Below are 23,505 nucleotides of genomic sequence, written 5' to 3'. Positions count from 1 at the left end.
AGCCACAAGAGAATCATTAAAGGATTAGAAAACATGCCTTACAGTGGCAGACTCAAGGAGCTCAATCTGTTTATCTTAAGAAAAAGAAGGTTGAGGGGGGACTTGATTACAGTCTATATGACCTATATGAGGAACAAATATTTGATAATGGATTATTTAATTTATCAGAGAAAGGTAAAACACAATCCAGTGGCTGGAAGTTGAAGTCAAAGTCAGGCTGGAAATAAGGTGTAAATTTTTAACAGTGAGGGTAATTAACCATTGGAACAATTTACCAAGGGTCATGGTAGATTCTCCATCACTGCAATTTTAAAATTTTAAAATTAAGATTAGATGTTTTTCTAAAATCTATGCTCTAGGAATTATTTTGCAGAGTTTTGTGGCCTGTGTTATACAAGGGGTTAGAGCAAATGATCACAATGGTCCTTTCTGGCCTTGGAATCTCTGAATACAACTGATATGTTTGAACTAACCTAGTATTACTCCCTTGCTATATTTGGGGAGCCAGATAATTCCTGCACCTTTGAGAGACTGTGCAGGAGTTGAGACAAGAAGTTCTGACCACCACTAACCTTGCAATATCTCATGAGAGGACAGGGGTAACAGTAGTCCTTATCTGCAGGGGTCTTCAGAGACTGTTCTGTGTATATATCCCAAAGGGTGCTATTCACTTCAAAAGGGGTTGGAAGGAAGCTGGGAGAGGAAACTGGTAGAAACTGTATTTCCTAAGATGCAGTCCCTCCTGGATTTCCCAATGGTGTGGGGCTGTTGCATCTCTGCACAGTCTCCAATTTAGGCCAACATCTAAATGACACACTGGTCCATAGTCACCCAGAAGTCTTTGGGCCAGAATTTGATTGCTCTTCTGTGGGTGCCTTACAGGAGGTCAGGGGGAAAGAATGCCCATCCCTCAAGAACCCTGTCACTGGCACTCATTGAGTGCGTAAACTGGGGAGGTACAAGAACATCAACAGAGGTACAAGAACACCCCCCCCCCCTCCGCATCAACAGAGGTACAAGAACACCCCCCCCCCTCCGCAGATATTGGCAGTAGAACCCTCCTCAGAAAAGGTGAGCTATGGCTCTGCCCCTTACCATACTGGCTTGTGGCCCCGGGTTATTGCAAATTGGATCACATGCTCCCTCATTGTACAGGGGGTAGCAAATACAGCTCCAGAGTGCTTTCCCTTCAGCTTCCCTGAAGCATGTTGCTTCCTCTGTCTTCTGCAGGAAGACTGCTGCTGGCCACTGCCACTGTTGTAATGCACCTCCACCCACCCCAAATGCAGCAACATTTGATACAGCCACTCTCTAGCCCACAGTGTGCTCTTTTAATCCAAATGAATTCATTTAAACATGTTAATGTTTCTGAACTCGTTTTTCTTACTTTGTTGCTGTGTAAATTTTTCCAATTAGTTTTTTAAAAAGCATTTACAAAGTCTTGATCTGGGGGATATTTTATGCTCTGAATACATCATCCAGAGAAGAGTCTGCTTTTCCTCAGGCATCGTATAAATACTGCTTTGATGTTCTGATTTGCTGAATTCAATACAGCTAATTATCATAGGTAAGCTAATAATGCCCTGAAAACTTTGGGTATCTCCCGCATTGGTAGAGAAGATATTATGTTATCCACTTCTCCCTGGGCCTGATCCACCTCTGCATTGACTTCCATGGGCATTAGATCAGGTCCTCTCTGAACAGTGGTGAATACTCATATGGTGTGGATGTAATTCCCGAGAGGATTATTCTGCAACTTGTCTTCTATGTGAATATGGAACATCAAAAATGCTGATTGACAGGACATCATTCCTGTATGGGTTGCCTTCTTGAGACTGCTGTCAGGAATGATACCATTGCATGACTGTTCAGTGCACTTAAAGGGTATATCTAAGCAGCAGTGGGTTCTTTAATTCCAGCCTATCATTATCTGTAAGTGCCTCTTTATGCTTCTGAGCTGTGTGATGCAAGGGAAGTGCTGTATCTTTTTTAAAAATGAGGGACTGGTTTTGTTTTGCTTTCACAGCTTGGAAAAATTCTCCGCAGCCCATTTATGAAATTTGTGGCACATGCAGCATCCTTCATTATTTTCTTGGGCCTACTGGTGTTCAATGCCTCAGACAGATTTGAAGGCATCACAACCCTCCCAAACGTCACTGTTACTGATTACCCTAAACAGATCTTTAGGGTGAAAACTACCCAGTTCACTTGGACAGAGATGCTGATCATGGTGTGGGTGCTTGGTAAGTAAAGAATATTGCTGCTTCACTCCAATTCCATGACAGCTGTACTGTGTAGATAGACATTCTAAAAGAAAAAAACGAGGCCCAAATGCTGACCCCCCCACTGCAGCCGTGTATATGGCTCCAGTGGTATTCAGGGGCTACATTGGCTCCCAGAGGAAAACTTCCAGCAGCCAACAATTGGCATAAGCAGATCCTCACTGCCCCCTCTTGCAGCCCCTGGTGTACAAAAGTGCCATGGGTAGGAAAGGCATGTTTCTAGTTTCTTCTACTTTCAGTAAGAGCTATCTCAGTTAAGTAAACATCACTAACATCTTCTTATGTTCAGTGTAATGAACAATTTTATTTAACATTGTAAAATGAGGAATTTTCCACATATTTGCAAGAGTAAAATGACCAGCTGTGTTCTTCAGAGGATGGAGATTGTACCACTGTGTAATAAATGGAAAACTTAATGACTCATAATGATACCACAATGTTCAGAAATCCTGGCATTTGTGGCAGAAACCCAGGTTTGGTGTAATATCATTGATATCATATCAATAATATCATAGCTTTCAGAATGTAATAGTGTTGGTGTAATATCACTGATACAGTAGTGTAATAACATAAACTGGTTATTTTAAACAAGATCACAAAGCCTCTGTCGTTGTATATGCCAGAAGGTCTGGTGTTTCCATGGCTTGACGTTAATGCATTAGCTAATTAGTATTTATTTAGCACTGGAGGAAATCACAGCTTCTTTCAGTGTCAAAGGGCTAATGAGTCAGTTTTTGTTACTAGACATTTTTTTTATTGCCTGATCATCTGCCAGCCTGTTTGAGATTTTATGCATGTTATGTAGGAGTATATGGATAAGTGAAATGGGAGAGGAGCGCTGGAAGGGTCAACCTTCCACCTTTAAAAGATAACCTTCTGCAACAAAAACATTACATTGAGCGGTCATGATGTTTGTGCTGTGAAGTCATTATATTACAACGTAGCGGCCCCAATGTATGATGACTGAGCTTTAGCCCAAAAGACAGCCCCAGGAAAGTTGATATAGGTAGCAACCCTGTAATACTGAAAATGTGTACTTCAGTGCCTTCCTGGTGAATCCTGATTTTATCAGAAGGAAAGTTAAATGATTCTCAGTTGTGACTAAACTGGCTCTATTCCTTTCTTGTTGCAGGTATGATGTGGTCAGAATGCAAAGAGCTCTGGCTAGAAGGACCCAGGGAATATATTTTGCAGCTGTGGAATGTTCTGGATTTTGGGATGTTGTCCATTTTCATGGCTGCTTTCACAGCCAGGCTCCTAGCATTTCTGCAGGCCACCAAAGCACAGCAATATGTGGACAACTACATTGAGGAGAGTGACCTCTCCGTAGTCACACTTCCACCCGAAATAGAGTATTTCACTTATGGTGAGTTTGAATGTTACTTTCAAATAGTAAACTAGTGGGCACTCATTTAAAGGGACAGTGTTAGGATTGTTAGGCATAGAAACCCTTTACAACTATTTGATTTCACAATATTTACCTTAAGGTTTCTACCCATTTGTTTTTATTTTTTATGCTTTTTAAACAGTATTTGTTGTGAGCATCAGTTTAACAAATAACGTATTGACATACTAATACTAAACAAAATAGGGCTAAATTCAGCTCAGGTTTAACTGGGCATAACCATGAAGTCCATGCAGTTGCTTATGCCAGAGCTGAATTTGACCCCAAGGGCTAGATTCAACAAGGGATTTAGGTGCCTTACTGCCACTTTAGGTGCCTAAGTCCAAAATTTAGATCCTCAAAACCGCCTGCTCAGCTGCCAGCTAACCCTGTAGGTGCCTATATTTCTGTTGGTGGGCATGCACAAAACTGCCTAAGTCCCAACACTGCTGAGCAGCTCAGTGCCTAAGCCCTAGTGGGATGCTCAGACCAAGCTTTCCCTCACCTAACTCTCCTGTGGAGCCTGATCAGGTAGGATTGCTTAGAGGCCGCCTTCTGGTTTGGGCCCACACAAAACACAGCTGAGGATATAGCGCCACCCTCTTTTATATCCAGTGGTTGGAACACTCACGTGGGACATCAGGCACAAGTTAAAACCCCCAGTCTGCCTGACACAGAGAAGGGATTTGAACCCAGGTCTCCCAGCTGAGTGTTGGGGCATAGGGTATTTTTTCAAGTGGGTTTCTCCAGTCTCTCCTGTCAAAGCTGTTCCACTTCCTATGTTTTATAATTTTGATGGATAATATTGCTGTTTATTTTTTAGAATTTTTTTAGACTTTGATCTATTTAAAATTTCACAGTTGCATGAAATTATGAGAGGGTCAGACAAATGTTTATTGACAGTAGATTTGCAATTCAAAGAGTTAAAGCTTTATAAACCATTAAAACACAAATTGTCAACATCGGATGTCAAATTATACAACGTAAATATCTTTAAATCAACATATCATATCTGTTTTTACTGCTCATTCACTTGTCCATTTGAAACAAGCCTAATTCACAAGTCTAAATTATTGGATTTTGACTTTAAATTCTCAAGCATTTTTCTTTCTTGCCAATTTGTTAATTTTGATTATTATTGATGGAAATATTTTTTTGTCCGTTTGCATGTGTATGGTGACATCTGTGTTTACCAGCAACAATCTAATCCCAGAGCCCTCCCTTGGTAGGGCAAATTGAGGCAACTGCTCTTGGCCCTGCCTTTTGGGGGGCCGCACGGGCCAGTGCGATTGGCCGGCGTGGTCGGTCTTGGAAGACATAGGTGTGGAAACTAGGGGTGCGGAGGGTGCTGCAGCACCCCCTGGGCTCCTGGCTGCTGCCCCGCATGCCCGGGGTCCCAGCTGCTGCCCCACACCCACAGTCTTGGGGGAGACAGCGCCCAGCTTGGCTGCCCACGTTTCGGTGCAGCGAGTCCCCCACCCCAGCCAGAGCCCTGAGCCACCATGGCGCTATGGCCAACAATAGCCCCATAGTTGGTGCCGGCAACTGCCAGCAGCAGCAGGCTGCCCAGCACCATGCCAGTTCCAGCCCAGCCACCAATGCATTGTGGGGCCCCCAAGCTGTTGATGGCTGATTTGTCCCAGACCCTGAACCTCCCCCAGGAACAACCCTGGCTAATCCTTCCAAGGCTACCTTAGCCCAGTAGCTAGGGCCCACACCTGGGAGACTCGAGTTCACATCCTTGCTCTGAATCAGGAAGAGTGGGGATTTGAACTGGGCTGATGGGTGAAAGGGGGAGACTCCTCTCTCTTGTTTTTTTTGGTGAGAAAATTGTAACAAAAACGTAAAGACCCTGTTGTACTCAATAAATGAAATTTGTTCCTCAGCCAACACTGCTGGCTTTCCATAAAAAAACCCAAAACACCTCCCCCACCCACCGTTGTCGTACACTGCTGCTGATTCAATCATGCACATGATAACTCCTAATAAATTATTAGCCATTCCATTGCTTTAATTAAAAAACAAAACAAACAACCAAAAAACACCCCACTACCTTTGATGATATAGACATGATATTAACATATGTTACTGGGGAAAAAAGCTAATATTGTATTTATTTCCACATAATTCACTGTTAATTTTTCTCTAAAAAAGTTTTTGTATTAAATATTTATTTTACTATCCTTATTTATGATGTCATTGTTACTCTTTTATGGATATTTTATTATTTTTAACCTACAAAATAATTTTTTTACAGAACATATGTGTGGTTATATCTTATTAAAGCAGCGGTCTTTAGTCATTGATACAATATAAATAAAAAATAATTATTGTTGTTAAACAAAAATGGACTGGGACATAGAGTCCAAACTCAGGAAAGATTGAATAATGATTAGTGGTCCTGTATAGCTGTTATAGATACCTAAACAAATTAAATAATAAAAAAGAGAAATAAAGATTAGGGTGCATATAAGAATACTACTATGTTTTAATTTTATTTGGGAAAATTTTATCCCGTACAGAAACATGCAAATGTTAGTAGTGATTTTAATTATTATAGAATCTATAAATGTTATATGTAATATAAAAAATTCATACTGTGGTGGGGTATATCCTCATATTAATTTTCATGCTTAACTACCAATACAGAGGTAAATACACACAATTAGAAGAGATCCTCATGTCTCTTTACATTATAACTTCCACTGAAAAAGTACACATTTCAAATTCTTCACTTATAACTTAAAAACTAATTGTAATACAACATCAACTACTAGACTCCACAAATGTTTGTCCTTACTAGATACAGATATGTGCATGACAATTCCCAATCTATAGCTATATTTTTCTAAACATGGTGATAAGTAAGAAACTCAATTATTTACCCCTTTATTTCATGTCTTCCAGCCAGAGACAAATGGCTCCCATCTGATCCACAGATAATATCTGAAGGTCTCTATGCAATAGCTGTTGTGCTTAGCTTCTCTCGGATTGCATATATCCTGCCTGCAAATGAGAGCTTTGGGCCCTTGCAGATTTCCCTTGGAAGGACTGTAAAGGACATTTTCAAGTTTATGGTCCTTTTTATTATGGTATTTTTTGCATTTATGATTGGGATGTTCATACTCTACTCCTACTACCTTGGAGCTAAAGTAAACTCTGCTTTTACAACGTAAGTCTGAAGTTGTGTTGAAGCAAAAGGAAATACAAAATTTTAGTCATTAACCGCTAGGGGCCTGAGGTTTGAAATGTTATATCAGCATAGCTATATGTGAAAAAACCCCACCCCTGAACAACATAGTTATGGCAACGAAACCCCCGGTGGAGATGCAGCTATGTCGACCAAAAAGTGCTTTTGTCTATGTAGCTAATGTCATTTGGGGAGGTGGCATTTTTACACTGACAGAGAAACTCATTCTGTTGGTGTAGGCTGTGTCTGCTCTAAGGACTATGCTGGTGTGACTGTGCTGGCAGAGTTGTGCTGACATAGCAGTGCTGATATCATCTCTGTTGTGTAGACATAGCCTGAGTTTGTGAAGTGTTGAGTGCCCTCTGCTCCCAGTATAGTCAAATCAAGATGGGAAGAAACGAAACATTCTGTGAAAAAGATTTTTTGTATTTGTTGTTTTGATTAAACATCTACACTAAGATCCCTTACAAAACTTTAAAATCCAAATCGCAGACAGAAATTTGAGGTTATTTACTATAGTTGTCATAAGAACTGTGTATTTATTTATATAATTAGTAACATTCCTCTCGATTCTTTCATACAGAGTTGAAGAAAGTTTCAAGACCTTGTTTTGGTCAATATTTGGTTTATCTGAAGTAACTTCAGTTGTCCTCAAATATGATCATAAATTCATAGAGAATATTGGCTATGTTTTGTATGGCATATACAATGTTACAATGGTCGTAGTTCTGCTCAACATGCTGATTGCCATGATCAACAGTTCGTACCAAGAAATTGAGGTAAGGTCTCTCTCTCTAAGGTATCTCTCCCTTTTGTTATGTTTTAAAAGGACACTAGAATCCTCTTAATGGGCACATCCCTCTTAAAGGGACTACCCCAGTTAAAGAAACTCACAAAAAAACACTGTGCTAGGAGATAATGGCTTATTTCATGAGTATAAAACTATTGCTCAGGCATGCAGGAGTGAAATCAGGAAGGCCAAATCACACTTGGAGTTGCAGCTAGCAAGGGATGTTAAGAGTAACAAGAAGGATTTCTTCAGGTATGTTAGCAACAAGAAGAAGGTCAAGGAAAGTGTGGGCCCCTTATTGAATGGGGGAGGCAACCTAGTGACAGAGGGTGTGGAAAAAGCTAATTTACACAATGCTTTTTTTGCCTCTGTCTTCATTTACAAGGTCAGCTCCCAGACTACTGCACTGGGCAGCACAGTATGGGGAGGAGGTGACCAGCCATCTATGGAGAAAGAAGTGTTTCAGGACTATTTAGAAAAGCTGGATGAGCACAAGTCCATGGGGCCAGATGCACTGCGGATTTGATTGCAGAGCCATTGGCCATTATCTTTGAAAACTCCTGGCGATCAGGGGAGGTCCCAGATGACTGGGAAAAGGCTAATGGAGTGCCCATCTTTAAAAAAGGGAAGGAGGAGGATCTGGGGAACTATAGGCCAATCAGCCTCACCTCAGTCCCTGGAAAAATCATGGAGCAGGTCCTCAAGGAATCAATTCTGAAGCACTTAGAGGAGAGGAAAGTGATCAGGAACAGTCAGCATGGATTCACCAAGGGCAAGTCATGCCTGACTAACCTATTTGCCTTCTTTGACTAGATAATTGGCTCTGTGGATGAGGGGAAAGCAGTGGACATGTTATTCCTTGACTTTAGCAAAGCTTTTGATAAGGTCTCCCACAGTATTCTTGCCAGCAAGTTAAAGCAGTATGGGCTGGATGAATGGACTATAAGGTGGCTAGATCATCGGGCTCAACAGGTAGTGATCAATGGCTCCATGTTTAGTTGGCAGCCGGTATCAAGCGGAGTGCCCCAAGAATCAGTCCTGGGGCCAGTTTTGTTCAATATCTTCAATAATGATCTGGAGGATGGTGTGGCTTGCACCCTCAGCAAGATTGCAGATGACACTAACTGGGAGAAGTGGTAGATAGGCTGGAGGGTAGGGATAGGATACAGAGGGCCCTAGACAAATTAGAGGATTGGGCCAAAAGAAATCTGATGAGGTTCAACAAGGACAAGTGCAGAACCCTCCACTTAGGATGGAAGAATCCCACGTACTGCTACAGACTAGGGACTGAGTGGCTAGGCAGCAGTTCTGCAGAAAAGGACCTAGAGGTTACAGTGGACGAGAAGCTGGATATGAGTCAACAGTGTGCCCTTGTTGCCAAGAAGGTTAACGGCATTTTGGGCTGTATAAGTAGGAGCATTACCAGCAGATCGAGGGACGTGATCATTCCCCTCTATTCAGCATTGGTGAGGCCTCAGCTGTGTCCAGTTTTGGGCCGCACATTACAAGAAGGATGTGGAAAAATTGGAAAGAGTCCAGCGGAGGGCGACAAAAATGATTAGGGGGCTGGAGCACATGACTTATGAGGAGAAGCTGAGGGAACTGGGATTATTTAGTTTGCAGAAGAGAAGAATGAGAGGGGATTTGATAGCTGCTTTCAACTACCTGAAAGGGGGTTCCAAAGAGCATGGAGCTAGACTGTTCTCAGTGCTAGCAGATGACAGAACAAGGAGCAATGGTCTCAAGTTGCAGTGGGGGAGGTTTAGGTTGGATATTAGGAAAAACTTTTTCACTAGGAGGGTGATGAAACACTGGAATGTGTTACCTAGGGAGGTGGTAGAATCGCCTTCCTTAGAAGTTTTTAAGGTCAGGCTTGACAAAGCCCTGGCTGGGATGATTTAATTGGGGATTGGTCCTGCTTTGAGCAGGGGGTTGGACCAGATGACCTCCTGAGGTCCCTTCCAACCCTGATATTCTATGATTCTATGAACAACTTTATAGAGAAACAATCTAGAAAATATTACAAAGTAGAAGTTAGAGTGATAACAACTCATTTACACCTTATTTAAACAGTATTTTGAACCATCTGTGAAAAACATGGTTTAAACTTTTTTTTTTCCAGTCTGGGTTTGGTTACCAGCATTGAAAGGCCACACCTTTTTTTTTTTTTTTTTTCAAAACAGTTTGGTCTGGTGCACACAGACAGGAATTTGGTAGCCAGAACCATGTTTAAGGGCCTGTCTAGACAGTTGTGCTTTACCATGTCACCATGTAGTTTAAATCTGTAAATAGAATCAAATTGTGTTATAAACATATTTCTACACAATGATATAGCCCAGTAAAAACCCAGAGTCCAAACAAGAATTCAAACAAAATCAAATTTCAACCCTTTTCTGGATGGAAGCAGTCCCAGTGACAATGCAAGTGTGAATGCAATTCCAATCAGAATCCCCCTATTCCTTCTTTCTATGGTTGGCAGCTGAGTACTGTAGCTTAATGATCCCCTACTGCATTTGTTCTACAGCCATTTAATACCTGCCAATCTGGTTCTCTGCCCTGAAGACATGGCAGAAAAACTGGGTTGAGGGTTTGGCTCTCCCTGGCAAATCAGGCAAGCTGTTTGGGACCTCCCAGGATCTGGACAGATAGTATAGCTCATTGCCTTTATACAGACATGAGAGTATGGTAAGCACTGTACAATCAGTAATGGTCTGTCCCAAAAAACTTACAACTTAAACAAACTTTCAAATGAAGGATGGGATACAATAGACAGCAAAGCTATTGAGCAGACAATTTGAGCACATGGCTAGTTCATTCCCTAATTCTTACTTTTTAAACATTTCATAACACCTTTTCCTGAACGCAGTATATTTTACTGGGTGGACAGGCCCTCACTGCTGGTTAAATGGCTTTTACTGTAGTCCATAAAGATAATTGGCTCGCTAGTCCATTTTCCCCAAATCTTTTAACTAACCATAGATGTGTTAGATACTTCAGCTTCATTAATACATACACTTTCTTAGGTTTACGCACTGTGCTAGTGCATAGACATAAGCAAAGATTTTTGTGTGAGAGTGTTCTGATGACTAAATCACATTTAACAGCTGTTTCAAGCTTAATTATTCAGCCTGAAGTGTAAGTATCCTTTTTCTGCTTTCAGTACAATATTTAAAACTTGATTCTAATCTTAGCTTCACATTGCCATGTGACCTGAAAACTTCATGGCTGCACTCACGCACACCTGCAGAGTGGGAGATTTTTAATGCCTGCAGTTTAGGATGAGTTCTCAAAATTATGAATAGCTATTTCATCTGTAAGAGAGGTGCTTTATTTGGGGTTCACTGGGACAGCAATAACTTCATTTCAGAATTTAATTAATTCAATTTAGGTGCTTACCATTCAAATACTGTGCAATAAAAGGAAGGAAAGAAAGACACACCCAAACTGGTGAAGACTACTGGTTTTAAAAGTCAAATCCAGATTGCTTACAAAGACAAAAGTATATTTATGATGCCAATCAATCTGTGGCCTTACAAAAACAGTTTTAGCAGAATTTCAGCTTGCTTTTGTGATATCAGAAAGTACGTAAAAATTACATGCAAATCATTTTCTTGGGAAATTCTAAGATGATTTACTCTGTACAAAATGTGATTGAAACATCACAAACTTTAGGATCTATTCTCTGCTCTCTACTCACATATATATGGCCCAGATCATGAGAGGTGTTTGCAACTGCTGGCTGTTGAGTGACCTATATTTAATGGAACTGATGATCTCAGTCAACCCTTTCTAGACAAGAGCCCAAATTATGCAAACCACTATCATGACTGGCAATGACACTCTGGCTGGCAATCTCAGCAGACAGGCCAAATATACTGCCATGGGGACCGAACTATGCCATCACAACTAGTTTAGAGGTCCCTGCAGTTCACCTTGGCAGGATATAATAGGAAAACTTGCCCTCTTCTGTACCTATTCTGTGGGTAAATGCAGGGCTGCAGTATCCAGGGCTATAATTTTGGCATTTTTTGATGAGTAATAAATTGACTTAAAAATTTAAAATCAAAGGAGAAAAATCAAAACATGTTTTGCATGTGCATTTCCAATACATGTTGAAAATACTTTATATTCCTTAGGATTAAATTTAATCTGGAAACAAATAAACTATTTTTTCATCTTTGGAGAAAGTCTTCAAATTTCAGTTAGGTCAGGCTTGCAAAACTGCCATGAGATTTTACCAGTCTGGGCACAAAACCTGTCTGCTTATTCCTTCCCATGGATGCCAATAAAAAAACTGATACTGGATTACCCATCAAAAGCAGGTCAGAATTAATGTTCATAGACAAGGCTGTGTGGAAAGGCTTGCACGTTAACTGCTCACCCTATGCCTGCCCAAAAGGCAACACTATTATTTCCTCACTTGCACGGCACCACATTTCAGCATTAAATTTAAGGAAGAAGATACTTGCTTTTATTAAATAACTTTCTCTTTTAATAGCAGGACCTTAATAGTTCAGTTTTCACTCGTTGCAGATATAACACTTTTTAAAACTGTTTGCATGCTTCAACTAACCATGACCAAAAAGAGCCCATGTAAACAGACACAGCAGGAATTAAGTTAAAATAGACTTGATAACGCAGCTGCATTTCAGTTGAACTACTGGGAATCAGTCACCCTAACAAGTTCATCACATTTCTGTATAAAACAAAAAGAGAAGTTATTTAAGGTAAACTCCTTTTGAAAGAGTCTTGAATTATATGAAACCTAAAGTTAAGTAAATCAAAGTAGACATGTCTTTTTGTTTCTAATGCAGGATGACAGTGATGTGGAGTGGAAGTTTGCTCGCTCTAAGCTCTGGTTATCTTACTTCGATGATGGAAAAACGTTACCTCCACCATTCAGTCTTGTACCAAGCCCCAAGTCTTTTTTCTATTTCATCATGAGGATGATCAGCTTTGCTAAGTGCAGGAGGAGAAGGCTGCAGAAAGATACTGAAATAGGGATGAGTAACTCCAAATCTAGGGTAGGTCTTAAAAAAATTTTCATTGCATTGGATAAATGTGTTTGTTTGCCTCCTAGCTCTTTGCTAAGATTTCCTTTAAATCTTAGGGGATAGTTTGTACTTGTGAAGGATAGTACCATAATTAATCAAGCATTTTATTTTTAAAGTGCTGTAACCAGATGCCTTTTAAGCACAGCACAAAAGCAAAGTAAAATGATACATTTTTGCAGGGCAGCAAGGTCCCTTTACCAAATATAATTGAAAGCATAAATAACCCAACAAAAACATCAATCCTAGCCAACTACCAAACAACAAAAATAAATCCCACAAGAAATGCCCTAAATAATAAACAAAGAAGTCTTCAGCCTTATCCAGAAAGATGTCACTGGTGCACTTTCATGTATTTTAAGGGTAAAAGACTAGAAGATCTGGAAAGCTAACTTTTCCTTTCATCACCAGAATAGGTGAAGGGGCAAGTTTAGCCAGCTATATAGAACACCATTTCCCAAACTTCTTCACTACCAAAAGCTATGTTTCTGACAGGGATGCAGGATAATTGTGCCTTTGTGGTATAATAATATCGAGCACTTCCCTAACAAAGGCATAATTATCCCACACTCATAGCATCTGAATGTTCTTCACAAATAGTAATAAATTCAGTCTTGCAACACTCCTGTGAGGTAGATAACTATTGTTCCCATTTTGCACTGGGGCACAGAGAGGTTAAAAGTGACCTTCAAAGGATTTTTTTTATGAATTAGGGTCATGGCCTTTTTTGATGGTTTACCATATATACAGAAGGATTGAAAGCTTTTTTTTTTTCAAAAAAAGTCATCTATTTTGGTTGCTTTTTACTTTATAAAATATTGGAAATGGCAAGTCTGGTCTTTGCTTTTTGCTGAAGGACATCCTAAAACTTCTGTTTGTTATGAACTGTTAGGAGTGTTGAATCTTTAACAAAGACATTTCTTTACCTTTATATTATTTGGGCACTGAGTTAAATGTGTGTGTAAATAAATAAACAAATAAAACCCCACACATATCCCCAAAGTAGTTTGAAACAGTTTAGCTAAAAAACCTTTCCCCACCTAATTACTGGGCTTTCACTCTGTGGTCTCTTGTAATGTCCTCATTTCACTAGTACTCCGGTCTCCAGAAAGTCTCTCAAGATAGGTAAAACCTGAAAGTATAATGTAAAAAAAAAAATTAAGCAGAATTGTTTCTGTTATGATAAAACTACTCAGGCTTTCTTTATACATCACAGAGAAATGAAATAGAGAGTGTGTGTATCTATCTGTATCTATATTTTTTAGCGGTCACTTTTAAATGACTTTAAATGGTCACACAAGAAGTTCATGGCAGAGCCAGTAATAGATCCCAAGAAGCTGATTTTCCTCGCACTTCCACAAGTTTTTCACGGCTGTAACTCCTAATTCCCTCTGCTGTAAATGAGGCCTCAGATCTTCTAATCCCCAACCTTATGGTTTAGTGACAAGACCGTCTTTTCACAGCCCTTTCTCCCTTCTCTTTCTACTCCAGAGCTATAAAACTCTAAGTATTTGGACTCTGATAGCTATTACAATAGTTTATTGATGCACTAATAACTTGATGGTGAACTGTTTTTCAAATATATTATTATTATTATTCCTCAAGGCCATGATTCAGCAAAACACATAAGACCATGCTTTGACTTCAATGAGACTTGGGCACATTTTTGAAGTATATGCTTAAGTGCTTTGCTGAATAGGGATGGCCTTAAGCACATACTTGAAATTAAACTCATGCTTAGGTGCTTTGCTGAGTTTGGGCCCAAATTATTTTCAATGTTTTCTGAAAACAATATTCTGATATGATGTGCTATTGCCATATTCCTCTGTTATGTCATATGGAAAAAAGATGAAGCTGGGTTATAGTACCTTTGAATTCCATAGAATAGGTTCTAATTTGGCTTTATTGTTTCCTAGTTAAACCTTGTCACTCAGTCTAACTCAAGGGTTTTCGAATCGCACAGTTTTAACAGCATTCTCAATCAGCCAACACGCTATCAGGTAAGGCATTCAGTGGGCTCTAGTTTAGAGCAATGTGATAATGTGAGGATACTAACAGAATTCTGTGCTTCAAATACACTGAGTCTTCCCAAGACGAAAAAGGATTCTCTCGGCAATCAGAGAAGCATATTGTTGCTGCTACTGTGTGCGCAAAGTACTTGTATCTTGTTTTTCAAGCCCCATCACTTGAAACATTTAAAACTAGTTCTCCAACAGGCCTTTCCTTGATCTGGCCATTTTGACAACCTGTGCAGCAAATGACAGAAGCAAATTTCTGGGGAAAGATCCGGAGAGCACTGGGTTGATATTCTCTTCTCTTCCTTTCTTTAGAGGTTCTTTCTGATTACATGTTCTGTGAGATGCTTGAATGTCCTGGAGATGGCGGGGAAGAGAGAAGTGGGGGACAGGGTGGGTCCTTCTGCTAGGATGGGGAGCCTGTCAGAGACTATTCGAATAGCTCAGAAAGGGAAGAATATTTGTGCTCTGGACCCTATTGGAGAGTCTTTTGCACACTAAGCAGATCCTGTGAAAGGGGCACTAATCTGTAGTGGTTAGGTAAGGCTATATATCAGTAAATAAACTTGCATAGCCTCAGATATGAGCAGGGCAACAACAGGAGTGCATAAAAGGAGCCCTTGCAGTAGGGGTGTCCAAAATATGCCCAACGGCCAGATCCTGCCTCCTTAAAACATTTATGTCAAAGGACATACTTAGACTGTGCAGAGCCCTCATGGTTGCAAAGATGAGCTTCCAAATGTGAACCAAGTATAGCTGATAGAGTGCTGTCTTCCTGAGGCTGCCAACAGCTTTACATAATAATGTAGAGGTGTAAACTCCCCTGTCTCAGTGTCAGCTCTGAAGCCCAATGATGACATGTCAATGTTAACATTAACTATTTCATTGCTGATCATTTTGGTTTATGGAATGGAGAAGGGAGTGGGAGTGAATCCCACAGGAAAGCAGGAACTGAGAGCTCCTTCAGGGAAGGAAATTCATGGAGGACAGGAGACTCACAAAGACAGAGAGAGAGAGAAAATGAGAACAGAGAATAAGGAAGGAAGAGAAACAGAGGGTAGAAAAGCAGAGTGGAGCACATTTCCTCACTGAGTGATACTGACAGACAGCAAGGTGCTAAAAAAATAAATAATAACTAAAAGTTATTTATTATTTGGTGGGCTGGCAGGATTGTGAGGAGCTCAATGAGCCGTGGAAACATTTAAAAAATGTCTAATCAAAATGTCGTTTTGACTTTCTAAATGAAATTTTGGATTTCCTGTTCTGCAGGAAATTTTGAAACTTTGTGTTTTGTTCTCTTTTAGAACAAAAGCTTGCTTTAAATTTCAGAATTTATCACCAATTTGGAATTCCAGTTTCCAGCCAGCTTTAGTTCCCACACTGTGGTCCATAAATCCCTGGTAGTTTGTGGAAACATTTGCTAGCTAGTCGTATTGAGATGACTTTTTTTTTCTTGTTTCCAGCTGCCAAACTGAAATAAAAGCAGATAAAAATTAATTAAATACTTTCTGTAATATTACTTATCCCTGTAAGCAATTGCTGTAGTTGTCACAGGCATGTTATGCAATCATGAAGGGGAGAGGAGATGGCTAATGCCATGTGCATGTGAGGAGTGGTGGTCCACTTGATCTGAGTGGGCAGGAGGGTGACCACAAGACAATCTTCCTGTTAAATTGTGACTCACACAATGAAAACGTCTGGGAACCCCTGCCATAGATAATGATAAAGTGACTTCAGCTCCAAAAAAAATTACTGTGAAGGGGTGGAATTAAATCCCTACAATTGAGAGGTAAGGCTGAAAACTTAGGGGCTATTGCAACTCTAACCTTTTCCCATGCACAATCATATATGAGTTAAAGGGATGGATTAGTAAACAGGATGATCAGTCCTAATTCTGAATGATCTGACTTCAGTGGATTTAAACATTTTTTTAAAATAGTCGTGTTTGAAGTTTTTGCCCATTTGGTACATACATTAAACTAAAGAAACAAATCCTAAAGGAAGGTCACAACACTCTCTATATTCAGGCTTGTCAAGATCAATCGCAGTGAAAAATTTATGGCTAGTTAATTTCAAACAGCAATCCCCGTAGATTAATCCAAGCATATATGTCAATTTAAAAGATTGCCCCTATGTCCAGATACTTTTTACTCTTGATCTAGAGCTGACCTGTAGGCACACATAAAGTGCTTAGGATGGGGTTGGTGGCTTATCAGAGTTCAGTACCTCGTGAGATACCTGAGTATCTCACGAGGTACTGAAGGATACCAAGGATGCTTATGTCTTGTGCTGAAAGGATGCTCATGCCTTGTACAGTAATTTTTTTTGGAGCTGAAGCTCTCATCATTTTGGGTGAGGGAACATATTTAGGGGCAAAACCTGCTCCCCTGTTTAGGTACAGAGGGCTCCAAACACAGTAAAACGACCACAGTTCTGCTGAAGCAGGAAGCCGACTGCAGAGAGGCTGCACAGGATAATTCCATACCCTGTGTACAGTGAAAAACAGAACAGTTCTTCACAGCTATATCAAGGGAGTTGGAACAAAGTGGGAGGGGTCGCAATTGAATCCATTTTGGGTTGTTTCACCAGTCAAAATCACTGCATGGGGAAAGGGCTGTAGAGGAGCTGTGCTGGTATTAAGGGCCGATTCCATCCCTGATGACTGTGTAGATGTGTCTCTTGTATAAGGCCTATTACTTAGGCTTTGCATGGGGATCCATCATTTTAAATCTTAAGCAATAACAATGGAGGTAACTAGGCATTTCCTGGGTATTAATGACTGGCTGGAAGGGATTGATGGCCTGAAGTTCATATAAATACAAATGCCAGCTGGTCATTAATCCCCAGGAAATGTTCTATGCTGAAGTCATTATTACTAAGTCCTGCAGTTCTTTTCAGGCAACTCTCTCATTGGCTCCTAAGCCTGAGTAAGGAACACTGATTGAACCATAAGATGAAAATGAAATAACCAGATGAATGTGCATTTTGGGTATTGTATTTTCAGGCAGTATTTACAGGGAATTTTCTATAGCATTAATGCCTTGTACAATAGCCAGTTTGATTTTATAAATCATCTCTCAACACTCTATTTAACCTTATACTGTATGGTGCATTCTCGTCAGTAAAGAGGTGCTTTATTATAGCCTCAGGGAAGGTAGCAAGTCCTCTAAATCAGTGCTACTCAAAGTCGGTCTGCGAGCCATCGGCTGCCGGTCTGTGCGCACATTGGAAAAAAAAATTTACGGTCCCCCACATCAGATAGCTTGGGAAGCACTGCTCTAAATCATAGCATGTATGCAGTGACACAGCTCCTGCCAAAGGACAAAGAAGTAGAATGAGACCGTAGAAAGTAAGGGATCGGGGAAAAACTACTGAGAAGGAAGGTGTGAGTGAAAATCCTACAGTTAACCTACCATACTGAGTCCCTGACATAGGGAAGTTAGAACTAGAAGTCTGCACAATATTTATAATGTAATGGAAATAATTTTGAATTTGAAGGTTTGGATATTTTGTTACAAGTGTGAAGAGTAGTCATATTTTCTCAAACATTGCCAAATTTTGCTATTTTTTTCCAGTAAAACTGACCCATTTTCAAGTGAATGTGGCTTTGTAGCAAAATCAGCTGAGGACTGGTACATGTTTTAGATATAAACAATAGCTATTTTGTAGAATTTTATGGAGAAGCAAAATTTCAGGAGTGTGAAATTGCTTGGAATGAAGGGGCAATAATGTTATGAAAATATTGTTAGCACTTTTGTACCACTCCAGTTAAGAGTTCCTGCTGGCCTGGGCTGCATATAAGAGGAATGTAGACAAGGAAAGGATCATACTTTAATGTCTGGGTCTACTTAACCCACCAATAAAAGCAAAGATGAAGAAAGTGCTGACTTCTTGGCTGTGAGACATTTCACTTACAGGCATGTGAGATGTTTAAGTGAAAGAACATGGGCTGTCTAAATGCTTAACTATGTATTTTTTATCCAACAGCAAATCATGAAAAGGCTTATAAAACGTTATGTTCTGAAAGCACAAGTGGACAAAGAAAACGATGAAGTGAATGAAGGTGAGAGCCACTGTAAACACAGCATTAACAGATATTGTTTTTCTGCAGGACTATAATTATTATTATTTATTTGTACTACAGTAACACCTAGAAACCCCAGCTGAGATCAGGGTCTAATTCTACTAGATGAACTTAGCACAAATACATAGCAAGAGACAGTCTTTGCCACAAAAAACTTGCAATGTAATAGTCAAGACAGACAAATCATGGGAGAAAGGATGTAGTATCCCTATTTTCTAGACTGGGGAACTGAAGGACAGAGAGATTAAGTAACTTGCCCAAAATCTCACAGGAAATCAGTGATGGAGCCAGGAATTGAACTCAGATATCCTATGTCCCAGTCTAGTACCTCCTTCCTCTTCATTTCATTTCAACTGAACACACAATGTATTGTATTACACTGTGAACCATTTGTTCCCCTTCTTTCATAAAACTCAAAGAGGGAACTGGAAGAGGGAACATTCACCTGTAAAATTCCATGGCCCTGGGAGAACCACCAATCTACACTGAAGATGGCTATGTGGTAGCTGTATGATGGGAAAAGAAAGGGGCAATGGCCACAGTTCCTGGTGTGGGCCAGAGTCCTATAAGAAATGGTAGGACAGCCTTTAAAGAATCTTAGTCGGCTTCAGAAAGCTTTTCTGACCCTAGTTCTACTTCAGCCAAGGCAACATGGCTCTCTAACTTGCAGTATTCAGAGTAACAGCCGTGTTAGTCTGTATTCGCAAAAAGAAAAGGAGTACTTGTGGCACCTTAGAGACTAACCAATTTATTTGAGCATGAGCTTTCGTGAGCTACAGCTCACTTCATCAGATGCATACCGTGGAAACTGCAGCAGACTTTATATATACACAGAGAATATGAAACAATACCTCCTCCCACCCCACTGTCCTGCTGGTAATAGCTTATCTAAAAGCCATTTCCAGCACAAATCCAGGTTTTCTCACCCTCCACCCCCCCACACAAATTCACTCTCCTGCTGGTGATAGCCCATCCAAAGTGACAACTCTTTACACAATGTGCATGATAATGAAGTTAGGCCATTTCCTGCACAAATCCAGGTTCTCTCACTCCCTCACCCCCCTCCAAAAACCCACCCCCATACACACACAAACTCACTCTCCTGCTGGTAATAGCTCATCCAAACTGACCACTCTCCAAGTTTAAATCCAAGTTAAACCAGAACATCGGGGGGGGGGGGGGTAGGAAAAAACAAGAGGAAATAGGCTACCTTGCATAATGACTTAGCCACTCCCAGTCTCTATTTAAGCCTAAATTAATAGTATCCAATTTGCAAATGAATTCCAATTCAGCAGTTTCTCGCTGGAGTCTGGATTTGAAGTTTTTTTGTTTTAAGATAGCGACCTTCATGTCTGTGATTGCGTGACCAGAGAGATTGAAGTGTTCTCCGACTGGTTTATGAATGTTATAATTCTTGACATCTGATTTGTGTCCATTTATTCTTTTACGTAGAGACTGTCCAGTTTGACCAATGTACATGGCAGAGGGGCATTGCTGGCACATGATGGCATAAATCACATTGGTGGATGTGCAGGTGAACGAGCCTCTGATAGTGTGGCTGATGTTATTAGGCCCTGTGATGGTGTCCCCTGAATAGATATGTGGGCACAATTGGCAACGGGCTTTGTTGCAAGGATAAGTTCCTGGGTTAGTGGTTCTGTTGTGTGGTATGTGGTTGTTGGTGAGTATTTGCTTCAGGTTGCGGGGCTGTCTGTAGGCAAGGACTGGCCTGTCTCCCAAGATTTGTGAGAGTGTTGGGTCATCCTTTAGGATAGGTTGTAGATCCTTAATAATGCGTTGGAGGGGTTTTAGTTGGGGGCTGAAGGTGACGGCTAGTGGCGTTCTGTTATTTTCTTTGTTAGGCCTGTCCTGTAGTAGGTAACTTCTGGGAACTCTTCTGGCTCTATCAATCTGTTTCTTTACTTCCGCAGGTGGGTATTGTAGTTGTAAGAAAGCTTGACAGAGATCTTGTAGCTGTTTGTCTCTGTCTGAGGGGTTGGAGCAAATGCGGTTGTATCGCAGAGCTTGGCTGTAGACGATGGATCGTGTGGTGTGGTCAGGGTGAAAGCTGGAGGCATGCAGGTAGGAATAGCGGTCAGTAGGTTTCCGGTATAGGGTGGTGTTTATGTGACCATTGTTAATAACAGTGCTACAGTTATTAGCTACAGTGCTAATAAACAATGGTCACATAAACACCACCCTATACGGGAAACCTACTGACCGCTATTCCTACCTGCATGCCTCCAGGTTTCACCCTGACCACACCACACGATCCATCGTCTACAGCCAAGCTCTGCGATACAACCGCATTTGCTCCAACCCCTCAGACAGAGACAAACAGCTACAAGATCTCTGTCAAGCTTTCTTACAACTACAATACCCACCTGCGGAAGTAAAGAAACAGATTGATAGAGCCAGAAGAGTTCCCAGAAGTTACCTACTACAGGACAGGCCTAACAAAGAAAATAACAGAACGCCACTAGCCGTCACCTTCAGCCCCCAACTAAAACCCCTCCAACGCATTATTAAGGATCTACAACCTATCCTAAAGGATGACCCAACTCTCTCACAAATCTTGGGAGACAGGCCAGTCCTTGCCTACAGACAGCCCCGCAACCTGAAGCAAATACTCACCAACAACCACATACCACACAACAGAACCACTAACCCAGGAACTTATCCTTGCAACAAAGCCCGTTGCCAATTGTGCCCACATATCTATTCAGGGGACACCATCACAGGGCCTAATAACATCAGCCACACTATCAGAGGCTCGTTCACCTGCACATCCACCAATGTGATTTATGCCATCATGTGCCAGCAATGCCCCTCTGCCATGTACATTGGTCAAACTGGACAGTCTCTACGTAAAAGAATAAATGGACACAAATCAGATGTCAAGAATTATAACATTCATAAACCAGTCGGAGAACACTTCAATCTCTCTGGTCACGCAATCACAGACATGAAGGTCGCTATCTTAAAACAAAAAAACTTCAAATCCAGACTCCAGCGAGAAACTGCTGAATTGGAATTCATTTGCAAATTGGATACTATTAATTTAGGCTTAAATAGAGACTGGGAGTGGCTAAGTCATTATGCAAGGTAGCCTATTTCCTCTTGTTTTTTCCTACCCCCCCCCCCGATGTTCTGGTTTAACTTGGATTTAAACTTGGAGAGTGGTCAGTTTGGATGAGCTATTACCAGCAGGAGAGTGAGTTTGTGTGTGTATGGGGGTGGGTTTTTGGAGGGGGGTGAGGGAGTGAGAGAACCTGGATTTGTGCAGGAAATGGCCTAACTTCATTATCATGCACATTGTGTAAAGAGTTGTCACTTTGGATGGGCTATCACCAGCAGGAGAGTGAATTTGTGTGGGGGGGTGGAGGGTGAGAAAACCTGGATTTGTGCTGGAAATGGCTTTTAGATAAGCTATTACCAGCAGGACAGTGGGGTGGGAGGAGGTATTGTTTCATATTCTCTGTGTATATATAAAGTCTGCTGCAGTTTCCACGGTATGCATCTGATGAAGTGAGCTGTAGCTCACGAAAGCTCATGCTCAAATAAATTGGTTAGTCTCTAAGGTGCCACAAGTACTCCTTTTCTTTTAACTTGCAGTAGTGGCTTTGGCCTGTCAGTCAGTCACTACATACCCCATAACTCTCTGCAAGGAGAAGCAGACATGGAAGCAGGAAGTTAGTTACGCTCAAAGAAAAAAGAATTTATGATGCAAAATATGTCATTGGTTACTTGAGAGGCAAACACACTGCATAGCAGCTGTTACCCTGACTCCTCCCCTCACCAGATGGCCCTGACAGAGCTGAGCTTTTGCCCTGTAGAAGCAAAGGATGCAGGCAGTTTGTATGATGGAGAAGTATGCACTGCATAGCTTTCTTCCCTCCGTATGGCCCTCTCACCCCAGTTTCTGCAGGATTTCCATGGTTTTGCACTCATTCACACTACACAGTGAGGGGAATCATATAGGTCTATAAAAAGAACAGGAGTACTTGTGGCATCTTAGAGACTAACAAATTTATTAGAGCATAAGCTTTTGTGGGCTACGGCCCACTTCATTGGATGCATAGAATGGAACATATAGTAAGAAGATATATATACATACGGAGAACATGAAAAAGTGGAGTAAGAGGCTAATTAATTAAGATGAGCTATTATCAGCAGGAGAAAAAAACTTTTGTAGTGATAATCAAGATGGCCCATTTAGACAGTTGACAAGAAGGTGTGAGGATACTTAACATGGGGAAATAGATTCAATATGTGTAATGACCCAGCCACTCCCAGTCTCTATTCAAACCCAAGTTAATGGTATCTAGTTTGCATATTAATTCAAGCTCCGCAGTTTCTCGTTGGAGTCTGTTTTTGAAGCTTTTCTGTTGCAAAATTGCCACCTTTAAATCTGTTACGGAGTGGCCAGAGAGGTCTATATTAAGTCACACATGCATTGCACTGCTCAGCAATACGTCTTCAAACATAGGTCTATCAAAACCATTCATGTGACAAAAATATCACTCAGAATATTGCCTAAATGTTGGTGTGAAGAAAAAGGCAGTTCTTTTTTACTGCCAAACTGTAATAATTAAAATCTTTTAAGAAAGATATTGAAAAATATCCTTGAAAACAAACATCCTGCATGCTAAATTTATTAGTTAGCCCTGGTTGATGATAGTACTCATGGTCTGATGTCTAGATTTAAA

The 23,505-nt window shown here is 40.7% G+C and overlaps 1 protein-coding gene across 1 annotated transcript in view; it reads left to right on the top strand.

Moving 5' to 3' along the window:
- Window positions 1–23,505, top strand: part of TRPC3 (transient receptor potential cation channel subfamily C member 3) — a 68,706-nt gene that overhangs the window by 40,384 nt on the left and 4,817 nt on the right. Inside the window, exons 5-11 of the mRNA XM_077815183.1 lie at window positions 2,027–2,243; window positions 3,415–3,648; window positions 6,574–6,838; window positions 7,440–7,635; window positions 12,461–12,670; window positions 14,614–14,697; window positions 18,700–18,775. Of these exons, the coding sequence (XP_077671309.1) occupies window positions 2,027–2,243; window positions 3,415–3,648; window positions 6,574–6,838; window positions 7,440–7,635; window positions 12,461–12,670; window positions 14,614–14,697; window positions 18,700–18,775 (1,282 nt within the window). The remainder of the gene's footprint in view (window positions 1–2,026; window positions 2,244–3,414; window positions 3,649–6,573; window positions 6,839–7,439; window positions 7,636–12,460; window positions 12,671–14,613; window positions 14,698–18,699; window positions 18,776–23,505) is intronic.

Source organism: Eretmochelys imbricata, chromosome 4, assembly GCF_965152235.1.
Source record: "Eretmochelys imbricata isolate rEreImb1 chromosome 4, rEreImb1.hap1, whole genome shotgun sequence".
NCBI classification, from domain to species: domain Eukaryota; kingdom Metazoa; phylum Chordata; order Testudines; family Cheloniidae; genus Eretmochelys; species Eretmochelys imbricata.
The sequence above is the reverse complement of the archived record's forward strand: the minus strand, read 5'-3'. Positions and strand labels throughout refer to the sequence as shown.